Genomic DNA, 21,900 nt, shown 5'->3' on the forward strand with positions numbered 1-21,900 from the left:
GCTACGCGCTATCCGATAGTCTCCGGGGCTTCCAGACCCCCTGAACGACGACGCATCATCTTCCAGACCCCCCATACTACGAGATAACTGTTGTCAATAATCACAGAAACTCTATACTCCGGCGCTGGCTTCTTCTAGAGAAAGGAAAAATAAAGAGCTAGGAGGACCTGGGGTACAAAGTCCGCGCCGGTTCGCATCCCACTCCCACACGAGTTGCACGCCACGCGCCACATCACCACCACTGCACTGCTGTTCACGATGGCCGTCGCATCCGTACAAGACCGGACCGCCGAGTTCAAGTCGGTCCTCGCCCAGGCCCAGCGCAGGCAGGCGCAGTCCAAAGTCGGCGCCCAGCGCCGCTCCCTCCTGACCGACGCGCAAAAGGCCGAGGCGAATGGCGACCGCAAGCCCACGAGGTCCGAGTTCGCCCGCAAGGCCGCCGAGATTGGTCGCGGCATCTCCGCGACCATGGGCAAGCTGGAGAAGCTGGCACAATGTAGGTTTTTCCTTTGTTATTGTTGTGAACTTTTTTTTTTTTTTTTTTTTTTTTTTGCCGGGTATTCCACGTGTACGGCTGGTTGGGGCAACGGTTTGCTGACGAAAGGCTATCACTTTCTCGCAGTGGCGAAGCGAAAGACGCTCTTCGACGACAGGCCCGTCGAGATCAACGAGCTCACCTTCATCATCAAGCAAGACCTCTCCTCCCTGAACCAGCAGATCTCCGCCCTGCAGGCCCTCTCGCGGCAGCAGCACCCCAAGGCCGACCAGGAGGGCGAGCACAACAAGAACGTCGTCTTCCTGCTGCAGGGCAAGCTGTCCGACGTCTCGGCCAACTTCAAGGACGTCCTCGAGGTGCGCACCAAGAACATCCAGGCCTCGCGCTCCCGCACCGAGAACTTCATCTCCTCCGTCTCCCAGGGCGTCAACCCGGCCCTGCAGCAGTCGGCCTCGCCCCTCTACGGCACCCCGAACCGCGGCACCCCGTCGCCCGGCGCGGACCTGCTGTCCCTCAACCCCGTCGGCGACCAGCAGCTGCTGCAGATGGAGGAGGCGCAGCCCCAGAACCAGTACATCCAGCAGCGGGGGGAGGCCATCGAGGCCATCGAGAAGACCATCAACGAGCTCGGCAGCATCTTTGGCCAGCTGGCGCAGATGGTGTCGGAGCAGACCGAGGTCATTGAGAGGATCGACGCCAACAGTGAGTAGCATACATCGCAAGCCACAGTGTTGACGTGTTTTTGCTCTGGGGGGGGGTAATCCAGCTAACCGACTGTCTTTTCCAGCCGAGGATGTCGTCGACAACGTCACTGGCGCCCAGAGGGAATTGCTCAAGTACTGGGGACGGGTAAGCGGCAACAGGTGGCTGATAGCCAAGGTGAGTTTCCTCTGGACTTCTTTCTAGCGTATAAGTGCAACCTTGTGCTGACCTCTCTGCTCCAGATGTTTGGCGTCCTCATGATTTTCTTCCTGTTATGGGTCCTGATCGCAGGTTAAAAGCTCTGCGAAACAGACGGACGTGCATCACTACTGGAGTTTTGGTTCCGGGGGGTGGGCTTTGTACTAATACCACAGCTGCTGTTTTTTTCTTTTGATCAGTTCTACTCAGAACCCGCCTTTTCGTCACGGCGGCAGCAGAGCATCACTTCTAGACATTTCACATCGGATGTTTATCTTTCTTTTGTTTGTACTTTCTTGTACTTTTTGCCAGCATACAATGTGGTTAGGTCTAGACCAGAGGAGTCTCGACGGCTCGGCTCCAGCTTGGGGAGCCAACACCAAGCAGAATCAATGATACTGCAGAAGCAGTGCGATCAACCAGTTGCAACCTGCTTGCGCTACATCTTTCAAACTGTGAATACTCCTCCATGAGAACTACTTGGCGAGCCGTTTACGGATCAACGTAAATATTGGCCGACACGCCGGCCATCATGGAGAAGCCGGCCACTCTCGCCCCCTCGGCGAGCTGGGGATCGAAGAGGGAGAGTGCGTGAGAAGGTCCAAGATTCCTGATAGTATCTCCAACTGCCTTTGCGCCGTGTGTGGTTCTACGTCTGACTGGAGGGCGATTCTGCTTGTCGAGGGTCCCGACCAGTGTGTTGATGTCAATCATCCGCAGCAGAGTTGATGTGATGCAATGATATGTTTATATCATACTCAAATAGATAAACACAACATCCCCTCCACGTGTATTTCAATCCTCACTTTCTTAAGAAGGCCTTGTGCCGTTTGTTTAACGCCATGTGTACGTACACGGCCCCCAGCCCTTGACCCGCACCGAGTCGAGTCGTCTTGGGTCGGAGCAAGTGTCGGGGCAAAGCCACCCGATCTGGGTCGGGCCAGTTTTCCCACCAACCCGACAACACCAAAATCGACAAGTCTACCTAGTCTCTCTCCTTGGCTGGTGGCCCTTGTTAGTCACCACTCTCCACTTGACAACCCGGAGGCTGGGCCCGAGGCTTTGCCCGATCAATGCGCCGGCGGGCGGCGGCCCTCAATCGCACCCGCACAGGCATCCCAGTGCTCCCCCCAAAACGAGCGGGGGATCCAGGCGGGCGGGGTTCATCTGTGTACAAGTACAAGTACAATGGTGAGAGGCTAAAACGTGGGGTGGGTGGGCAGGACTGCCGCGCCCCCGATCGGCCTTCGCTCCTCGCAAAAGGTTTACGTGATAGAGGGCTTGCTTGTCTGTGCTGCCACGAGCTTGGCGCGGGACGCGGATAGCCAGGGTCGTTCTTATTTGCACATGAGTTTACCCGGGGCGAATTGGGGTAGGTAGCCAGGTTGATCCCCCATATTTTTATGTATTAAGCTGTTGGAGCTCCCGGGACCTGGTATTTCATTTCTAGAATTTTGCATTTACATCAACCCACGATACCCCTCCACCGCCTCAGTCGAAGGAAGGAGAACCAACACTTGAGCAGAAGCTCGCGGTAGTTCGTAAGAAGAGACGCCGCCACTGCCGTATTCTGCCTAGAGTCGAAGCCAGAATCAGGGTCATCGATCGAGGCCTGAGCCGTGCAGACCTTTGCTTGCCACGAGCTTCTTGTTGAGAAGACACATTGACCTAGCTATCCATCACAAGAGCTCTTGAGGGAACACCTGAGAGCTGCATGGTCCTGCGCCTACTCTCTCGATTCACAATCTCTTCTACTCCCGCCGCGCGACGATACTTCACCGCCGTCAAGATGGCCGACCAGACATACACCCTCAACAACGGCGTCAAGATCCCCAAGCTGGGCTTCGGTGCGCACTTCCCCGAAACCCCGCCCACTACTCTCCCGATGGCGAGATGGAGGGAAAAAAAGACTAATCTCTTCCTGCTCCGGGGCAAAACAGGCACATGGCAAGCCGACCCGGGCCAGGTCAGCAGCGCCGTCGCCGTGGCGCTCAAGGCCGGCTACCGGCTCATCGACGGCGCCTACTGCTACGGCAACGAGGACGAGGTCGGGCAGGGCCTCAGGGCCGGGTTCGACGCCGGCATCAGGCGCGAGGACGTCTTCGTCGTGAGCAAGGCGTGGGCGACGTACAGCTCGCGCGTCGAGGAGTGCCTCGACAAGTCGCTCAAGAGCCTCGGCCTGGACTATGTCGATCTGTACCTCGTGGTGAGTTCTCTTCCGGGAAGATCCACATCGAGTGATGAGCGAGATTGTGCTCACAAGAGAGGTACACGGCTTGCTTGGCTGACATGAGACATATCAAAGCACTGGCCCGTGGCCATGAACCCCGACGGCAACCACGACCGCTTCCCCAAGCTGCCCAACGGCGAGCGCGACATCATCTGGGAGCACGACCACACCGACACCTGGGCGCAGATGGAGGCCCTCCTCGGCACCGGCAAGGTCAAGGCCATTGGCGTCAGCAACGTACGCTTCCCCTTTCCCCCAACCCTTATCGATCCGGTGAACGAGAGTTAGTGCATGGCTGACTTATCGTCTGTCTTACAGTACAGCGTGCGCTACCTGGAGCAGCTGCTCGCCAAGGCCAAGGTCGTCCCCGCCGTCAACCAGATCGAGAACCACCCGGCGCTGCCGCAGCAGGACGTCGTCGACTTCTGCCGGGCCAAGGGCATCCACGTCATGGCCTACAGCCCGCTCGGCAGCACGGGCGGCCCGCTGTTCAAGGCCGAGCCCGTCGTCAGGCTGGCCGAGAAGTACAAGGTCGCCCCCGCGGCGATTCTGCTCAGCTACCACAGTGAGTTCTTGTTCCCCTCCCCCCACCCCTCCCTTTGACTCCGTTGCCGCGTGGTGAAATCATGGATGTGTGTGTGATGCTGACAATGTCCCCGTGTCCGCCAGTCCCCCGCGGCAGCACCGTCCTGGCCAAGTCGGTCACCGAGGAGCGGATCAAGGAGAACCTCAAGCTAGTAGACCTGACCGCCGAGGACAGCAGGCTGCTCGACGAGTACTCGGAGAAGCTGGGCAGGGAGGGCAAGCACGAGCGGTTCGTGTACCCGCCGTTCGGCATCAACTTTGGCTTCCCGGACCAGCCACAAGGTGTCGTTGTGGAGGGCGGCAAGATTATCAGCAAGGCCTAGAATGGATGGTATAGAAATATAGGTAATGCATAGACGGGCGCTCTGGTCCAAAAATTTATTCTGATGCGAAGTTTCCACCGTTATTTCGGGTGAGGTATTGCCCAAAGCTCGAGGAAGAGCCCAGGCAGTGCTAGCAAAACAAGATAATAGACCCCGGCGAGTGGAATCTTGACACAGCCCAGAGGCTTGATCATCCGACAAAACCACATCCTAATCCCATACCCATGGCAGGTTTCCTTCGCCTTTCTAAATACACCTCTTAGTACAGGAGTATAGTTCTCTGCCAGTCCAGGACCATGGATCAAGGAGCCTGCGAGCATCGCTTCGTGCAATCTCAATATACCGCTATTATAAGTAGTTTGGGAGCTGGTATTGCTTTGAAGGCGACGTATAGTACCTGAGAGTTGAGTTTCAATGTTCGGAATGTATATACGTGTCTTGAAACTGACTTTCATCACTGTCGAGAAGGGTTGTTCAGAAAATCTAGAGTCTATCATTGTAACATCTAGTCCAGTATGCTAATGAAGTCATGATAAAATCATACACACGTGTCCATCATCCGCATAGCAATAGCTTCGCCGCATTCCCCGTATGGGCTCTGCTCTACTCGCCCCAGAACTTCCGCCAGCCGCGCACGAAAACGTTGGAGCTCTTCATCTCCTCCACGTACGCCCTGTTGGCAGTCCCGTCCTCCCAGTGGCGGCACTCAAAGTCCACGGCCTGCTTGCGGCCGTTGAGGTAGATGTCGACGTCCTGCACCTTGATGAAGCTGGTGCCCTTGTACAGCTTCCAGAAGGCGAACATGCCGCAGAACCAGGCGAGGCCGAAGTAGCTGGTGATGAAGCCCCTGTAGGAGAAGGGAGAGAACACGTCGAACCCGATGAACAGGGTGATGACGCTGCCCAGGACGGCGGAGGTGTACGGCGTCCAGGTGCCGCAGGGCGCGATGTACGGGAAGATGATGGTGTCGTCGGAGATCTGAGGGGGCTGAGCCGAGGAGCGGCGGAGGAAGGAGAACCAGCCGCCGCCGTTCATGTTGTTCTTCCCGATGCGGGGGATGCCCTTGTGCTTGAGCGCCCGGTGCCAGGCGATCGACACCCACGACATGGCGGTGAAGTTGACGATGAGGGAGACGGTAGTCAGGTCCACGAACCAGCCAAAGACGACGCTGGAGCTGTTGGAGGCGACCAGGAAGGCCAGGAGCGAGATGGCGGTGACGACCGTGACGCACACCCACGGGACGCCGGCCTTTGTGCACTTGAGCAGGATCTGGGGCGCCTTCTTGTCCCTGGCCAGGGAGTAGAGCGTCCGGCTGGAGCCGTACAGGAAGGCGTTGCCGCACGACAGGCCGGAGAGCATGATGATGAAGTTGATGAAGCCGGGGAGGAAGCCCGAGATGCCGACGTTGAGCAGGCCGATGACCCAGGGGGACGCGGCCGAGCCGGCCTTGCCGGACTCGATGGCGCCCAGCAGGCGCGGGTCGACGGAGGAGCAGATGATGCCGACGGCCAGGACGCCGGTGATGTAGATGCCCATGATGCGCGAGATGACCATCTTGGCGACCTTGGGGATCGTCTTGCGGGGGTTGATGATCTCGCCGGCCGAGAGGGTCACGATGTCGGGGCCCGAGATGGTGAAGACGGCGTACCGGACGGAGATGCAGATGCTCAGGAACACTCCCGTGGCGCCCTTGGCGTAGTACGAGTGGACAAAGTTGCCGTCGGACCAGTTCCGGAAGCCGTAGGCGTCGTGCTTGGGGTTGCCGCCGGCCATGGTGATGATGGTCGCCATGACCAGGCCGATCAGGAGGAGGATCTTTGTGGAGCCCATGATGAACTCGCTTTCGCCGTACCACCTGTTCTCGAGTGGTTAGTTTCAGATATCTCACTCCAAACCTTTTCTCTCACGGGTCTCTGGGTGCTTATTGGGTTTTAACTTACTTGACAGCAACCATGTTCAAAAAGTAGCAAATCGCAATGGACATGCCGATCCAGATGGCCGGGTTCAGGCCCGTGTCCCAGTACTGCATGACGGTCGCCACGGCCGAGTACTCGGTGCACACGAGCATGGCGCCGGCGAAGAAGTAGGTCCAGCCCATGGCGAAGCCGAGCGCCGGGTCGACAAAGTGGGCGGCGAGCTCGTAGATGGAGCCGCGGATGGGCAGCCAGGCGGCCATCTCGGCCACGTTGAGCGACGTGGGCCAGATGAAGCCGAGGCCGTAGATCATGTAGCCCAGGAGCAGCGGCAGGGGCCCCGCGGAGCGGAGGACGCCGCCGATGCCGACCCACAGGCCCACGCCGACGCCGCCCGCGATGACGATGAGCTGGACGTGGCGCGGGGAGAGGCCTCGGTGCGTCTCTTCGTACTGGCTCACGATGTTGGTCCCCTCTGCCACCTCGTCGACCGAGGGGCGCTTGAGGTCCTCCTCCTTGACGGGGTCGGAGGGAGGCATCATGATGGGCACTCTGGGGTGGGTGTGTGTGTGTGTGTGCGCGTCGCACCGACGAAGAGGACGGGGTCAACGGGCAACGGGAGCAGCGATTTTTACTCGCAAGACAAGCACGAATGCAATGAGGGAAGACAAAACCCAAAATGAACGATGATGACACTGGGCCACGAACCGGTTTCTGCCATCGAGGACAGAACCTGGGGTGTTTATATGTCGTATGACGGGGCCCATCGCCACTTAGACGGCTGTCCCACGGGGAAAGGGAGCTGGCCTGTGCACCCACTGAACAAGACAATGGTGTCGACTTGCCTGATTCGGATGATAAGGTCAGATCAACGTGTAACGGTGTTCCCGGGGAAGGGGGCTGTGGTGATTGGTTCAGCCATGGTGAAGGGGCTCTCAAGGCCGTTCGTCCCCGGCTGTCCCTATCAACTCTCCACATGGACTTTTAAGTCTCGGCAAATCAGAGAAACTCAGTCCCACATCGCCTTAGCACGGGAATTGCCTCGTGTACTAGTCTCAACCAGGCAAGACGGCCGGCTCTTTTGGGCGCTCGGTAAGTTCCTCGCTAAGGGTTTCTCTGTGTCATTCATTACATGTCCGGACCACGCGATCTGTGTTGCACTGAATCAAGCGCCTGATGCTTGGTTGGGATAACGCTCGCTGGGGCTTGGAGGGTCTGCTGGGTCCGTGTACGGAGCAGGACCCCAGATGGTAGAGATAAAGAAGACGTTCCCCATAGATCTTTGAAGATTCGCGATGTAATTCTATCTACAGCATTATCAATGGACGCAAGGCAGAGAGGGCCAGCGGGCTCGTGAAAGCCTTTCCGGAGCCGCAAAGTCAATCCCGACTTCCGGCTTCCACCTGGGTTTTCCCCTGCCTGCGCTCACAAACCAAGCAGCCCTCCGTGCTCCTAGTGCTCCCCAAAGTGAGACTAACAATAAGACAGGGCAATAATCTCTGTACGGCCAGCCCAATCGCAGTTACCTATTCAGCCCTCCCCTCCCATGCTCATCCCTTCGTCACAGGCTACCTACTTGTGCTGCCAAGACGTTCTAGAAAACCCCGATGTGGGTGGAGCCCCGGTCCTCGACGCGCGCACGCCGGGTTTAGTGGCGCGACGATGGCTGAGCACCTCGTGTCGCCGGGCATAAAAAATCATTCCATAAGTCTTGGCAGACTTCCCCAAGGCGGTATGTCGTTTCGATATTTCCAGCGCCGGAGAAAAAGTCACGAACTTGATAAGGGAAGGGGCGCCCAGTTTAAGAAATAGGAGTGCGAGCTTCGGGGAGAAATAACATGATCAGAAGCGGCTCCGGACGAATGGGCCTCCAGTGGGTTCATGCCGTCCCTCGATAAGATACCCCAGAGCGTTCCTGGGCTTTCCGGGCGCCTCGTTGGCCGAACTCGCAAATCAAGTCTTCCCACCTGACGATCCCTCAGCCTCGAGGAGTCATGTCGTCTCACGACCAATGTCTTACGACCAATGCAAACTTGGAGGAGCACCATCACTGGAGGAGCCATTCACGCAAAGCAAGTAATTAGTGCACTGCATCAAGACATGGAGATCGCCGGCTCCCGCGGACTGGGGGCTCCTATAAACACATATGCAGTCTCGAGGCACGACCGTGCATGCGTAACGCCTATCCTATAACGACAGCGGACTCAGGCGGAACGAATAACCAAATCGACGTCTTCCGCCCCGACCTGAAGATCCACATCGATGTCGCCTCTGGCCTGATCGACTTCAACTGCACGCTGCAGTCGACCAGCAACATACACGCCATACTTTCCGGGAGGCAGATTCCTGACCACCGCCCGGCACGAGACCTCGCTCTGATCCCAGGTTCTGAAAGAGGCAACCATTGTCCTGCTCTCCTCGTCCCACTCGCCCCGGAGACAATCGATGCCCAGATCAAGACCGACGTCATCGATCCACGGGCGAGACTCGACGTCCTCTTTTGTCCATGGGTGATCCCACATCTTCTTCTGTCCGTCCTTGACATTCAGTCTTGCGTAGGCGATCCCGGCATTTCCTGTGTGCGGGTCCACGTAGGTGTAGTTGCCTTGCTCGTCCCAGCCCTTGTCACATCGCTTGTAGTACAGACCTCCGTTCGACCACGACGGGCCGAGATAGGTGTCGGCGTGCCTCAGCAGCAAGTCGAGGTCGGCCGGGCCCGCAACTTCGGAAAGCCATTGCGCCACATAGCCGAACACAGGAGTCCTGTACGGGAAATGCCTGATTCTCAATTGCTCTTTGACCGACTCGGACTCGGCCGCGCGAGAGACGACCGAGGCAGAGTCCGGGTCTGCACTCTCAGTCTTAACCAGTCGCCGTATCTCATGCGCGACCGGAGCGGGATTCACGTTGATGCGATCGTCCATTCTGTGAAGGAACCCCTCGCCGATCTTGGGGTACAGGCCCTGCACAAAGTCGTAGTTCCAGGGCATGAATGCCATCACCCTGTTTATCTTCCGTCAGTGCTGGAGCAGAGGCTTATTTTAAGCAAAGGCGAAACCCACCAAGCAGAATGGCCGATCTCCTCGGACTCGACGAGTCTCTTCTGCCTCGTGGTGTAGAACCTGCGAAACAAGCCATTCTCGCCAATGAACCCCCTCTCTGCCCACGCTGCTTTGTACTTGGCCAGGACGTCGTCGACGACGTTGGTGCCGTTGCGCACATCGTTGTACCTTGTGGCGATGATCTTTTTCCAGCTCTGTCAGTTGTGGTATTCAGGCAAATCGGGGCATTTCCGAACTCACGGGAAACTGGTTGCAAATGATAAAGACCAAGTTCGGCTCGCAGCAGACACCCACCCAGCCTTCCTTTTCCATCTCGGCGAGGATGACCTTCTGCAGACCGCTCCGCGTATACGTGAAGGTTTGGGGACCCATACCCCAAAACATTGGGTCAAACTTCAACACGATGCCATCCGCTTGGTCGAACCTGTCGTCGTTGAAGAGCCAGGAGAAGAGAGAGACCATGTTCAGCAGATGGCCCGAGTACTGCCCGCATGATTGTCAACCACCAAGTCATGGAATCCAACAAGTCTGCTCTGGCCAGGGTCTCACCATGATATTCTCCTTGACGACCGGGTCTGCCCATGGTTTGCGAAGCTCTTTCAGATCGGGATCGAGTCGGATCCCCGACTGGCTCGTGAGGTACCAGTAGTCCCAGACATCGCGCCGCAGCATCTTCCGAATCAGATTCTCAAACATGGGCTTGAACACGGAGCGCATGGCGGGGAGCCGGTGGTAATGCGCGGCGCCGAGAGCGTACGCCATCGTGGCGAGCTGGTAGCGGCGAGCAGTGTCCCATTCCTGCCCGGGCTCCTCGCTTCCCATGAACGACCAGTCTCCGTCTAGTGCCGAGGCCAGGTTGTGAATGTGTCGTATATGGCCGCATTGCTCCTTGCTGAGCTTTGGCGGGTCATGCGGAAGCGTCTCGAGGACGTCCGGGAAGTTGATGTTTTCGGCCTTCATGGTGATTTTGGGATTCTTTGGCTTACTCCGATAGGAATAGGGAACAGAGGTAAGAAAGTATGATTAGCTTTGGGGGAAGAGGGATCTCAAGACCCCCGATGCTGCCCTTATCGAGATTATTTATAGATGACGTTGCGGAGCCCACAGATCGCAAAATATGGCCTCAAATGTCGATGCACGTGTGTGGGGAGGTTTGCTGGCAGGATCAGTCTTGGCCCTGTTTTGTCATGGCGTAAGCGGTGGAGCGGTCACTGCACATGTTGATGCCTGTTCGGGAAGCTCGTCTGAGCTGGGCAATCTCGGCTTGGATGCGTGACTGCTGCATTGGATCATGGCGACCTGTTTGTTGACGACACTAAGGGCACCGACGAGCTGATGCTATCAATCGCCGAGAAGACGCGAGTGCTGTCGACGCGGCATCCGCCCCCATGGCAGCTCGGGCCTCGGAACCCCGGCTTGAGGTATTCCCCGATTGCGTCCAGGCTGAGCCCGTGGATGTTTTGCTGCTTGATTATGGCGTACGCCTCTTCGCACACGATGGTCGACTCTCCGGGACGTGGCGGTGGAAGCTGAGAACACTTTCTTGCTAGAGCGGCAAAATCTTGATCTTCCTGCACAGCCGGGGTTGTTCGACAAGCAATCGGAGAAGAATCGACATCAGCATCGACGGTCAACAGAGGTTCGTCCTGGTAATTGTCTGAAAGACGGACGGGGCGGCTCTTGAGATTTGATGTGCTGCTACCAACCTCTGAAGCTTCGCCGGCGGCTTCCGCGACAAACCCGAGTTCCCTATCGGCGCGAAGTCGGCTCAGCTCCGAAGCAAGTGACGAATTCTCAGCCAAGGCTTCGTCAAGGCGTGCTCTTACGTCTGCCAATTGCGCCTCGAGGCTGGCGATGTAGTCCTTTATCCTCGCGCGGTGGCGGCGCTGATTCTCACGGACACGCGCTGCATGTTGCTCTTTTGATTTGGATGGCCACTTGTGCATCATTTCCTCCATGGCCGAAATGATTCTGAGAGACACAACGCTGGTGCGTATACTACGCAAACGCTGGCTGTGTACTCTGGTTCACGTGCAGGAATGCAGGACGTCGCTCCTTGGAAACTCGCTGGGTGTGAGAATGAAGCTGGGGAGAGAAAAGGCGAGTGCTGTGGGACTGGTGACATATCGACAAATTGCCGCTTCTTGCTTAGCGCCACGCCCCCCCCCCCCCCCGCCGCAACTTTGCCCAACTAGGAAATTCGGCACTGACACTACATGTTGCATGATTGTTGTGTGGATGGTCGATGCATCGCCTTTAAATCGAGAAGTGCTGTTTCCAAGGCCATGCATATTCGTAAATTTCAAACCTCTTCTGTCTACAACATAGCTGTTCGAGGACTCTGTAGTCTCGCAATACTCGCTCGTCCACATTGAACCTCGTCGCTTTCGCCATGAACGCAAAGGAGATCTACGATGCCGTCACGCAGCGCTATAGTTCTCTCGGAACGAATCCCCTGGGGGCCGGATACGGCAGGTCTGTCGCGCAAGCCTTTGGGTACACAAAGGAAGACCTCGACAGCATCCCCACGGAGTCGAACCTCGGCCTGAGCTGTGGTAACCCACTGGCGATTGCTAGCTTGCGAGAGGTACTTACACATACACAGCTCGCTCGTTTCTAGATTTTGGCTAATTAAGATAATTAGGGGGAGATTGTTATCGATTTGGGATCCGGAGCTGGCTTCGATGTCTTTCTCGCTGCCAGGGCGATTGGTCCGACTGGCCGTGCGGTCGGGGTAGACATGAACAAGGCACGTTGTCAGAACATTGTTGACGTGTACCAGGCGAGACTACTGACCCTATCTCAGGATATGCTTGAACTAGCAGACAAGAACAAAAACAAGTCTGGAGCCAACAACGTAGACTTTATCGAAGCCCGGATCACAGACATCCCGCTCGATGATGGCGTGGCAGACGTCATCATGTCCAACTGCGTCGTCAATCTCGTTCCCGAAGATGAGAAACAGCTCGTGTTTAACGAGATGTTCCGCCTGCTGAAACCGGGCGGCCGAGTTGCTCTGTCCGACATCTTAGCAAGAAAGCCACTGCCTGAGGGTTTACAGAAGTCTGTGGCCGCATATGTGGGCTGCATTGCTGGTGCCAGCCTTGTCGCGCAGTACGAAGAGTATCTAGGAAAGGCCGGATTCTCTGGTGAGTCATGTCCTGAAAGTAATTTTTTTTTTTGAGGCAGCAGTACTAAAGAGTAAAAACAAGATGTCCTCATCAAAGATGCCCAGAATGATCTGAACGTCTACATTGACGCCCTGCCGGATGACTCGAAAGGTGATACTGCCGAAATCCAGACGGGTGGGTGTTGTAAACCCGAGAAGAGCAGCTCTGGGTGCTGTACACCTGGGACCACAGCGGACGCCGATCTTGCAAAACTCGCTGCCGACCTGCAAGGTGTGGACCTGAATGAATGGGTTGGTAAGTGGCACTAATTACTCTGAGACCTGGCTGTTACAGGTGCCGAGCTGACTAAATTTCCATTATTTCTAGGCTCTTTTAAGATCTTTGCTGTAAAGAATTGACTATACTATGTCCGAAACCAAGTGTTGTAGTTATGAGAAGAGAGTTACAATCTGAGATTCTATGCCTCGTGCCTCGTCAAGAGTAATGTTCCACTGAAGCAGTAATTACGTGACGCTCGCCAATCTCACTGACTCCCAGTGAGCCATCCATGCACCCTCCATTCTACCCCTAAGTCGTGCCTGCCAAAAGACATCATGACGCCACCACGGCAAGTCCTCACTCCTTCCAGGCCCAGCGCTTGCCAACCCACCGAACGACATAGACCAGAGCGATGAGGACAGGAACCTCGATCAGCGGGCCCACAGTCGCCGCCAGCGCCTGGTCGCTCTCGGGCCCAAAGGTCGCCACCGCGACGGCGATCGCGAGCTCAAAGTTGTTGCTCGCGGCCGTGAAGCTCTGCGTCGCCGACAGCGCGTACCCGAACCCGAGGCGGTAGGCCGCCCACAGCGTCGCGGAGAAGACGAGCACGAAGTAGACGACGAGCGGCGCGGCGACGCGCACGACGGCGACGATCTGGTGCACGACGGCGTGGCCCTGCGAGGCGAAGAGCACGAGGATGGTGTAGAGCAGGCCCACGAGGGACCAGGGCGAGGCGAAGCGGACGAAGACGCGGTCGAACCAGGCCGGCCCCGCGGCGGCGCGCAGGGCGAAGCGCGTGAGCACGGCGGCGCCGAGCGGGATGCCGAGGAAGACGGCGACGCTGGTGGCCACGACCGAGTAGGAGACGTCGACCGAGCCGGACTCGTGGCTGATGACGCGCAGGAAGAAGATGGCCATTGGGGCGAAGAGGATCATCTGAAGGATCGAGTTGATGGCCACGAGGATGGCGCAGTACTCGCCGTCACCGCCGGCCAGGTTTGTCCAGATGAGAACCTGGTAGAATCAGCACCCATTCGGGTGGCCACTGAGAAAAGGAAGATTGGATTTTCTTTTCGTTCACCTACCATGGCAATGCATCTTCCAAGTCCGACCAGGATCAAGCCGGCACGTAGGTCAGCTTTGTCCGGAAGGAAAGCCCACGCCAGAGCGAGCTACCAAAGTTAGCATATGGCTGCCTTCACCATCGGGATACACTGGACTCACCATGAGGAACGGGGCCACAATCCAGTTAACGAAGACACTGAAGGCAATCTGCTTCCATACGCCGCGGTGTGTGAACAGCTCGTGCAACGATTCGTAGCGAACCTTGCACAGGATCGGGTACATCATGACTAGGAGACCGATTGCTATCATGCCGCAAAATTTCAACGAGAGTCAGCAAAACATTTATCCCTTATATAAAAGGCATCCATCACTTGACGGTAGAGCCAGTAGTACGGCTCAGTTGGGACGTGACATACCGATAGGAACAGAGACGCCAACGAATTTGCCCTTTTGCAGCGCGGGCCCGGTTTCGGGCACAAAGTTGCCCAGCAATACGCCCACGACCATGGCGAGCAGGATCCATACGGCCAAGAAGCGGTCTAGCCAGCCCAGAGACTTGAATGCCGAGGTGTTGATAGGCGTCTTTCCTTTTTCTCCAGCTGGATTTTGGGCTTCGACATCTGTTGTGGCAGCAGTCGCCGGTGAGAAATCATTGTTCAGCATTTTGGAACAGACACCACTGGTTGGTGGTGTCGGTGCATGTTCGAGAGATGCCATAGTTGCAGAGGTAGGATAGGAGAAAATTCGACTTCGTGGCCGGATTTGTTCTGTCGTGACAGGAAAAGACTAACAAAGGGGATGGGAAGTTAAAGTCGAAGAGAGAGTAAACAAATGATATGACTACACCGCGGACGAGAGCTATCGAGGCGTATGTCAAGTATAAGGCATCCTGTATCAACCTAGATTTGAAATATTTGGGTTGTTGCGAAAGTTGAGTAGCAAAGTCATGTCGTGGAGGGTGTATGGCGGGCTCGAGGGAAAAAGAGCACGGGAGGCCAAACTAATTGACCAATCAGATCGTGGTTGTGACAGCGTCATGCAGACCAATCACGGCTCGGGAATCACCAAAACTGCCAACTCCACAGAGGGAGGAGCCACACTTGCCAGATAATTTCCTCAGGCAGAAAGTCTTTGCTATCAGGCCAGCCTTTCCTGCCTCGCAAGTGAGGATCGTTATATTCTGTAGTCCACTCTCCAGATAACACTCGCCATGCCCGCCACAGAATTCATTCAAGGTTCGCGCTGTATCGTCTGGAGACGGGTGTCGTATCGAAACGCCCGGTGAAAGTATGGAAACAAAGCCACGCTTATCATGAGCTCACTAAAGACATTGCCAATAGCTTCGTTGTCGAACGGAGGATATTAGAGCGGCTGGGGATGCATCCCAGGATTGTTAGGTAGGGGTCAAATCCACGATATGCACTGCTTCTGATTTTCAATTATTTCCTAGGTATCTTGGCCCGGAAGACTGCAAACAAGGACTACTCCTCGCTGAAGCCAGCCATGGGAATCTCCAACAACGTCTAGACGAGCACAATGCCAGTATATCTCCATCTATTCGACGAAGGTGGTGCCGATAGATCATTGAGTCGATCGTATATATACACAGCCGTGGTGTTGTACACTCCGACTTGCGTCTAGACAACTTCCTGGTTCACGAAACCGAACCCGATGTGCTCGACTTGTGGCTCTGTGATTTCGGGGGCTCCACGTGCGAAGAGCTAGGTCTTGACGGCAAGCATCTTCCAGATCCTGGCTTCTTTGATCCTAGTCTACCTTGGGAATCGCAACCTATGACCGATATATTCAGCATCGGCTCTCTCCTCTACAGCATCCTGACTGGACACTGGCCATTCCGAGAGCCCGGACTAGGGTCGTTTAAGACGACAGAGGAGTGTGACTCTTACCGCACTGTTGCTGATCAGATGTTCAATGTTGACGGAATTCTCGGAGGAGATGTAATCTCAGGGTGTGGGATGAAGCGCTTCAAGAGTGCCGAAGAAGTTTTGCAAGCATGGGATTTAGCAGTGAAGACGATGGCTAACTAGATGTCCCTCCTTCGACAATGACGAGGCGTAGGGTGTGGGGGTCTTGCAAGTTGCCACACAGCTCTCAGGAGTGACCCAGTGGGAACGAAGGCGCCACGAGTGCAACGGGTCGAATGGTATGCGCTCACTTCAATTGCATGCTCGTCCACATCCATGGGTCTTGGATGAGTTGGTTTTGTTTTCCTGTAGGATTTGATTGGCTCGACCAACCCTCTGAGCTCTGAGATATTTTGAGCGTTGAAAGCCAGCTCTGGTTATCTTCGCAACCAGACTTTGCGTATCAGGGAGAAGACCCATTCTTCATTACCTATATGTACACGTAGCCCGGAAGCTTGTCAAAGTCTTCTCTTCTTTTCAGTCATCTCCAACTCTACGCTACAATCCGAGACGTCGCTACTGCCTGACGGTCACTATCCTCAAGAACACATCCGTCAATCTACCGACAGGGATTGGCTCTAGAGCGGCCAGACTCGAACCGCATGGGACTTCTACTGAAGCTGATCTCGAAGATATTTTGCTGGTTATTCGCCAGACTCCTTCTGTCACCGACATTGCCGCCACGTCCACGTGTGTGTGAAGACGAAATGCACGTCCTCGCCTTACCAGTCGACATCGTCAAATGCATCGCCGACCACCTGCCACCAGAATCGCACGCTACCTTGGGGCTGACGTGCACGGCATTGGCGAATACCATCCCTTTGGACAAGGCCTGTCGACGCCTGCGTGGTGATGGGGTCGCTCGCGGGGCATTTCTTGAACTCCTCGAACGCGATGTGGCAGATCGATTCTACTATTGCCCTGAATGCGTCCGGCTGCATTGGTTCTCCGGGAGCTGGGATCTCTCAGCCGCCATCATGGCCCACAGCGATGACACACCGAAGAATAGAAGTAACTGCATATACGCGTCGAGTCACCTCAGCTCTATGTTCTTTATTCCCTGGCTATACGTCCGTCTGGCCACGAACCGCCACTTGTATGGAGGTTCCAGCGGCCTGCCGTTGAGCGCCCTCAACATCCCTAAACGTGTCGAGCAACGGGGGTTCGAAATTGAGGGGTGGGCGGCGGAGTGGACAGCTCGGATCATCGACCAAGAGCTTTTCCTCTGCGGAACACACACCTTCACGGACGGTCCAGATTCGGATGGGAAGATGATGAAGGACGCGGTAGCGCAGTTCCCGCATGAGCTCTGCTGCCACCTTGTGACGCGACCCCAGGCTCCTCTGCACCCGCTGCCGCTGCAGTCCATATACAGGGGGCTTCCTTACATAAAGCCGGCGATTGAACATCAGGTCCCTCACCGAAAAGCAGTAGGGTCGTGCCGCGTGTGCCTGACAGATTTCGGTATCGAAGTCCGCTGGACCAAGCACCCTCGCTACCGCTTCGCCCGTCCCTGCAAAATCCCCGTGAAGCATCGCATGTTGGATATCGTGATACACACCTACCATCAGCTCGGCCGTGGGCGATCTCCATACGATACGGACTGGCTCTCTTTCACGGGGACTGGCCTCGTGCCGCGGCGAGACTTGGAGAGGCACGGCGTGGGAGCTGTGAGGGATAGATGGATAAGTGCCACGCCGCGGGTTGAATGATGAGTCGCTTTGAAACACAATTGGGCATTGGATTCGAGACTGGTCACGCGCGCATTGCTTTTTTCTATGGATCAGGTGGGCTGCCGGCCACTTCATGGCTTTTGCAGTGGGAGCATCCTCGGATCACCGAGCTCTATCCACTAGGGTGAGCCAGACGATACTAAGCACAAGGAACTCACCCCAGGGATTTACGTACTGGTGAGCCAGGTGAGTGTTGGGTGATTCGTAGCTTAGAGTTGGGGCAGTCGACGCAGATGATATCCGCAATAGACGCAAGAGAAAGTGGTTGACTAGGGAAGAATGACGATCAATTGTATTTTATCTGGGATGGCTGCGCTACCGGCCCTCATGCCATCTATAGAGCCTATTTATCTTCCCCGAAATCAAAACTGTATCATGAGGGCTAACACGCTTACGCGGTATTCCCGCTCTCTCAGCAAGGAGAGAAGGTGCCCGTTCATGATAAGGTAGGAAGGCCAGCCGGCCTCCAGACGCCAAACAAGCTAGGCACCAGTCTCGGGATCCTAATCCTCATCCTGGGCGTCGAGCTTCTCCTGGCGCTGGCGAGCCATCTCTTCGGGGTCGAGCCGGGTGAGCCACCCCGGCATTCCGGTCGTGTCAAATTCGATATCCTCCTCCGGCGCCGGAACGATGTTCTTGCCCTCGTGCGCTGCGGCTGCAGAGGCGGCAATCTCGGCGAGCTCGGTGTATGAGAACGATATGATGGCGTTAGGGACGCCGTCACGGATGTGCCGGGGCACAAAGTCGTGGAGACCGAGGGTGAGGGTCTTGTCGCCGTTGATAACGGCGCCGGCAGAAGATCGGAATTCCTATACACACGGCTATGATTAGCTAATTGGCTCTTTCTCTCTCTCAAATGAGGAATCTCTAATGCCATCCTGCGGTCCCGTACCTCCTGGCAGATTTTAGGGCAGACGCCCAAGGTGACACGACCATCAGGACCCGAGTTGGAAAACTTGGCCTGCCAGAGGGAAATGGTGGCCTTGGCAAAATTGCCCTTGTTAAACTCCGGGTAGTCGATATTAAGCACGGTGGCGATGTCGCCACGCGAGCCGAGGATCAGGTTCCAGGCAATTATCTCGACAGCCTTCCACTCCTGACTGCACGAAATCTCAAAGACAGCACCCGGGTGTTTCGCGTAGGAGTGTGCAAAAGTCGCATCTGGAAAGCGAGAGTAGTTCTCAAGCTCAGCGGTAGGCCGGATATTGGGCTCTATGCCGCCTGCGATATCACCAACGTGGCCACCACGTTCCTTGATGAGCTCGAGCTTCTTCATGGTCTGGATGACCAGTTTGATGGTGGTGGCCTCATGGAGGCTGCTAGGATTCATTGTGAAGATCAGGAGGTGTGCCTTTGAATCATAAGCCCACCTATGTCGCATTTGATTGTCAGCTACAACGGGGCGGAACGAGAAGAATTTGAAACTGGGGGAGTTTCTTCGAAGGTGATGATAACTAGGAATCAAAGGTGACACTACTAGGGGAAATGATTTGAACATGACTTACTTGATCTTGCCGAAAAGCATGAACAGCTCGCTGCTGTCATCGATCTGCTGCTTCAGCTGCGCAAAGTGCTCCGGAGCAAGGAAGGTTTGGCTTGAGATCTCTTTGACCTTGGACTCGGGTGAGGTTGAGGTGCTGGTGGTCTTGGCTTGAAGTTTGAGGAGCCAGATGATGACCTTTTCAACCTCGAGGTTCGCCATGGCTGCCGTGGAATTGAGGACAGGCCTTGTGAATAAATGGAGGTGGGATCGCGAGATTCAGTGCGCTCTCTGGTTGCTGGGCGCGAGGCCGATCGTGGGTTCCGCCTTGGGCTGTCGGTGGGTTGTGAGAGGCAGTCTTTAGGAAGCGAGGGAAGGGATGTAGGAAAGGGCTAAATGCGAAGCTTCAATTTAATATTCATTCAGGGGACGTGCGCAAATAGAGTTGTCACTGAACTTTGGTATGTCTGCACAAAGGCAAAGTATCTCTGCGCTCACTTTTGCGCTAGATCTTAGTTATCTGCGTAGGTTGAAGGCCTCTATCCTTGGGTGGTTCTGGTCTGCTACACTAGATGTCACACCGACCTTAGACATTAACAGCCACTACTCTATGTTGTTGGGAGCGTTGAGCCCGCAGCGGACAAGCAGAAACGCCAGCCTTTATATCAAGAGGTTTCCCACAGACTTTGACTATTCAGTCTTCTCATTCGAGAGCCTAAGAGAATTAGCCTGAAGCTGAGATATGCTGAGACGAAGTAAGTGTCCACTCACTCGATCAGATTTCCGTCAGGATCACGAATGTAGATGCTCGCCAAAGCGGACTTGGCTCCCGTGCGTTTGACCACGCCACCCCCTTCCAGCACTTGGATCCCGTCCTCGCGCAACCGCTGCAAGACCTGGCCGACGTCGTCCTCGACCAAGAAGCACAGATCGGCGGAGCCCGGTTGGACGGTCGCTGCTTTCGGCTCAAACTCCTTGCCGCTGACGTGCAGGTTGATCTTCTGCTGGCCGAAGCGCAGTGCGTGCCGCTCCACCCCGCCGTGACGGAAGCTTACGTGCTTCATCCCTAGCACTGAGGTGTAGAAGCCGATAGAGGTCCCGAGGTTCTTGACCGTGAGGACAAGGTGGTCAAGCGATTTCACAGTGGCCACGGGCGGCATGGCGATGGTCTCTAGTCACCGGCGGGCGTGATTTGATCACTGGGAAACGCCCTCAGGCCCTGAGCAATTTACTATACCGAGACCGACTGACCTTAACAGTCCGCGAGATGATCTGTGAGGGCAAGCAGAGCTTCTTGGAAGCTGTTCGTGAGAACCGTGCCCCGAAGTGCGGGGGAGATAGACGAAAGTTTGAAGCTGGTGCTTATAAAGCTCGCAAGGTCCACGTCAACAGTCGCGCGCTAAAACTCGGCGGCGCGAGACGAGCAACTGGCCTTCCGTAATCGGCTCTCGAGTTTCACATTACAAGATGATTGAGCAAAGGATAGTCAAAGTCAGATAAGAACTCTACATGAGGCCCGTCACTTATGGCCGACAATATGATCCCCGAGACCAGCTTAGTATTACGAGTATGTAACGCAACTGGCAACATGGAGCCTGCAAATGCCGTTGCGAGAGCTTCATTATCAACTAATCAGGTTGCAGTTGTAAATTAGAATTATAACCTCTGATCTCTCAAGGTGCTGCTCACTCACAGCCACAGAGGGGCTGAGACAGGCATTGGTCTTTATTCTCCCGGCTCCAAGTTGAACCCTACTCCAAGTCCCGCTACTCCAAGTTCCACCCTACTCCAAATAGCTCCGTCGAATACGCCGCTCCTTCTCAGACTGAAGGCTTGGGGACGACCCAGAAACCAACACCGTCGTCCGTGCCTTGCTTGAACTCGAGGTCCAAGCCGCGATCATTCTGGATAAGGAAGTCGATAGTCTCGCCAGCCTTGCCGCAGTCGAACGAGCCGACCTCGGTCACAGCTCCCGGATAGACCTGGGTGATCCAGTTCGTCTGGAGCCTCTCGTCGTCGGAGAAGTTGATGACCCCGCCGACGTCGCCGCCGGGCATGGTGTGGAAGCCCCGGCTGTTCTGGGCTTCGCTCAGCAGGCCGGACCACCTGTAACACGGGTACCCCTCGGGCAGGGTGACGCAGGAGGGCATGCGGAACTGCAGCGCGCAGCGCGCGGTCCCGGCGAAGGCGTCGGTGAAGAGGAAGCGGAACAGCGAGCTCTTTTTTGATGACGGCCTGGCGGTCCGACTGGGAGACGAACTCGTTGCCGAGGCGCGCGCCTTGCCAGACGACCTGCGGGGCGAGCGACGGCGTCATGGCGACGGCGCGCTTGGTCAGGAAAGCAGAGCCGTCCGTTGCTTCGGGGCTGCGGATGGCGGCGGCGGCGGAGAGGGCCAGACCGGCGAGGAAAGTAAAGAGCGACTGCGACTTCATTTTTTCGCGAGTTGGGCCTGAGGCTACTGAATGGGGATATGATGTGCAAAAGAAGGTGAACACTGAGGGTCGAGACTTGAATCATGATCTGGAGGCGCCATTATATTGTCCAGAGCTGATGTATACAATCTCGCTCCTTTATGCTTGGCAACACCCTGAGGCTGGGTATGCCTGGTGGCTGTGTGGATCACTTCCTTAATTCGGTAGTTGCTCTGGCTTTTGGAGGATTCGACAGGCGTCTGCTGTTAACAAGATTGCATTTAAATTTGGTCGTCACGGGCCCGTTCCCTCATGTTGGCTCAGATAATATGTAAGCGCTACTACAGCCCACACTCAGGAGCCTCAGGATCAGTTGACTCGGGCCGC

At 56.0% G+C, this 21,900-nt stretch overlaps 11 protein-coding genes across 11 annotated transcripts; 4 read left to right on the top strand and 7 right to left on the bottom strand.

The window, feature by feature from the left end:
* Window positions 1–258: 258 nt before the first annotated feature.
* E0L32_010701 (uncharacterized protein) lies at window positions 259–1,494 on the top strand (the record flags this gene model as incomplete). Its single annotated transcript, XM_031133348.1, has 4 exons — window positions 259–496; window positions 623–1,198; window positions 1,284–1,345; window positions 1,441–1,494. The coding sequence occupies 4 exons, from the start codon at window positions 259–261 to the stop codon at window positions 1,492–1,494; spliced, it is 930 nt and encodes a 309-aa protein (XP_030989313.1).
* Window positions 1,495–3,185: 1,691 nt separating this feature from the next.
* On the top strand, window positions 3,186–4,534 carry E0L32_010702 (uncharacterized protein; the record flags this gene model as incomplete). The annotated part of the gene is made up of 4 exons (XM_031133349.1): window positions 3,186–3,602; window positions 3,702–3,863; window positions 3,945–4,191; window positions 4,296–4,534. 4 exons carry the CDS (start codon window positions 3,186–3,188, stop codon window positions 4,532–4,534), a joined length of 1,065 nt encoding a protein of 354 aa, XP_030989314.1.
* Window positions 4,535–5,137: 603 nt separating this feature from the next.
* On the bottom strand, window positions 5,138–6,989 carry E0L32_010703 (uncharacterized protein; the record flags this gene model as incomplete). The annotated part of the gene is made up of 2 exons (XM_031133350.1): window positions 5,138–6,389; window positions 6,475–6,989. 2 exons carry the CDS (start codon window positions 6,987–6,989, stop codon window positions 5,138–5,140), a joined length of 1,767 nt encoding a protein of 588 aa, XP_030989315.1.
* A 1,662-nt stretch (window positions 6,990–8,651) lies between these two features.
* E0L32_010704 (uncharacterized protein) lies at window positions 8,652–10,469 on the bottom strand (the record flags this gene model as incomplete). The annotated part of the gene is made up of 4 exons (XM_031133352.1): window positions 8,652–9,450; window positions 9,510–9,703; window positions 9,750–9,992; window positions 10,059–10,469. 4 exons carry the CDS (start codon window positions 10,467–10,469, stop codon window positions 8,652–8,654), a joined length of 1,647 nt encoding a protein of 548 aa, XP_030989316.1.
* Window positions 10,470–10,798: 329 nt separating this feature from the next.
* On the bottom strand, window positions 10,799–11,467 carry E0L32_010705 (uncharacterized protein; the record flags this gene model as incomplete). The annotated part of the gene is made up of 1 exon (XM_031133353.1): window positions 10,799–11,467. The coding sequence occupies one exon, from the start codon at window positions 11,465–11,467 to the stop codon at window positions 10,799–10,801; it is 669 nt and encodes a 222-aa protein (XP_030989317.1).
* A 434-nt stretch (window positions 11,468–11,901) lies between these two features.
* On the top strand, window positions 11,902–13,038 carry E0L32_010706 (uncharacterized protein; the record flags this gene model as incomplete). Its single annotated transcript, XM_031133354.1, has 5 exons — window positions 11,902–12,096; window positions 12,154–12,658; window positions 12,722–12,814; window positions 12,872–12,934; window positions 13,007–13,038. 5 exons carry the CDS (start codon window positions 11,902–11,904, stop codon window positions 13,036–13,038), a joined length of 888 nt encoding a protein of 295 aa, XP_030989318.1.
* Window positions 13,039–13,255: 217 nt separating this feature from the next.
* E0L32_010707 (uncharacterized protein) lies at window positions 13,256–14,680 on the bottom strand (the record flags this gene model as incomplete). Its single annotated transcript, XM_031133355.1, has 4 exons — window positions 13,256–13,912; window positions 13,984–14,070; window positions 14,123–14,250; window positions 14,380–14,680. The coding sequence occupies 4 exons, from the start codon at window positions 14,678–14,680 to the stop codon at window positions 13,256–13,258; spliced, it is 1,173 nt and encodes a 390-aa protein (XP_030989319.1).
* Window positions 14,681–15,173: 493 nt separating this feature from the next.
* On the top strand, window positions 15,174–16,011 carry E0L32_010708 (uncharacterized protein; the record flags this gene model as incomplete). The annotated part of the gene is made up of 2 exons (XM_031133356.1): window positions 15,174–15,198; window positions 15,605–16,011. 2 exons carry the CDS (start codon window positions 15,174–15,176, stop codon window positions 16,009–16,011), a joined length of 432 nt encoding a protein of 143 aa, XP_030989320.1.
* A 2,113-nt stretch (window positions 16,012–18,124) lies between these two features.
* Window positions 18,125–19,323, bottom strand: E0L32_010709 (uncharacterized protein; the record flags this gene model as incomplete). Its single annotated transcript, XM_031133357.1, has 4 exons — window positions 18,125–18,430; window positions 18,514–18,940; window positions 18,992–19,075; window positions 19,127–19,323. The coding sequence occupies 4 exons, from the start codon at window positions 19,321–19,323 to the stop codon at window positions 18,125–18,127; spliced, it is 1,014 nt and encodes a 337-aa protein (XP_030989321.1).
* A 468-nt stretch (window positions 19,324–19,791) lies between these two features.
* E0L32_010710 (uncharacterized protein) lies at window positions 19,792–20,261 on the bottom strand (the record flags this gene model as incomplete). Its single annotated transcript, XM_031133358.1, has 2 exons — window positions 19,792–19,816; window positions 19,873–20,261. 2 exons carry the CDS (start codon window positions 20,259–20,261, stop codon window positions 19,792–19,794), a joined length of 414 nt encoding a protein of 137 aa, XP_030989322.1.
* A 660-nt stretch (window positions 20,262–20,921) lies between these two features.
* On the bottom strand, window positions 20,922–21,534 carry E0L32_010711 (uncharacterized protein; the record flags this gene model as incomplete). The annotated part of the gene is made up of 2 exons (XM_031133359.1): window positions 20,922–21,179; window positions 21,223–21,534. The coding sequence occupies 2 exons, from the start codon at window positions 21,532–21,534 to the stop codon at window positions 20,922–20,924; spliced, it is 570 nt and encodes a 189-aa protein (XP_030989323.1).
* Between the last annotated feature and the right edge of the window lie 366 nt (window positions 21,535–21,900).

This window comes from Thyridium curvatum (genome assembly GCF_004353045.1).
Source record: "Thyridium curvatum strain D216 chromosome Unknown NODE_89_length_163435_cov_79.615573, whole genome shotgun sequence".
NCBI lineage: Eukaryota > Fungi > Ascomycota > Sordariomycetes > Thyridiales > Thyridiaceae > Thyridium > Thyridium curvatum.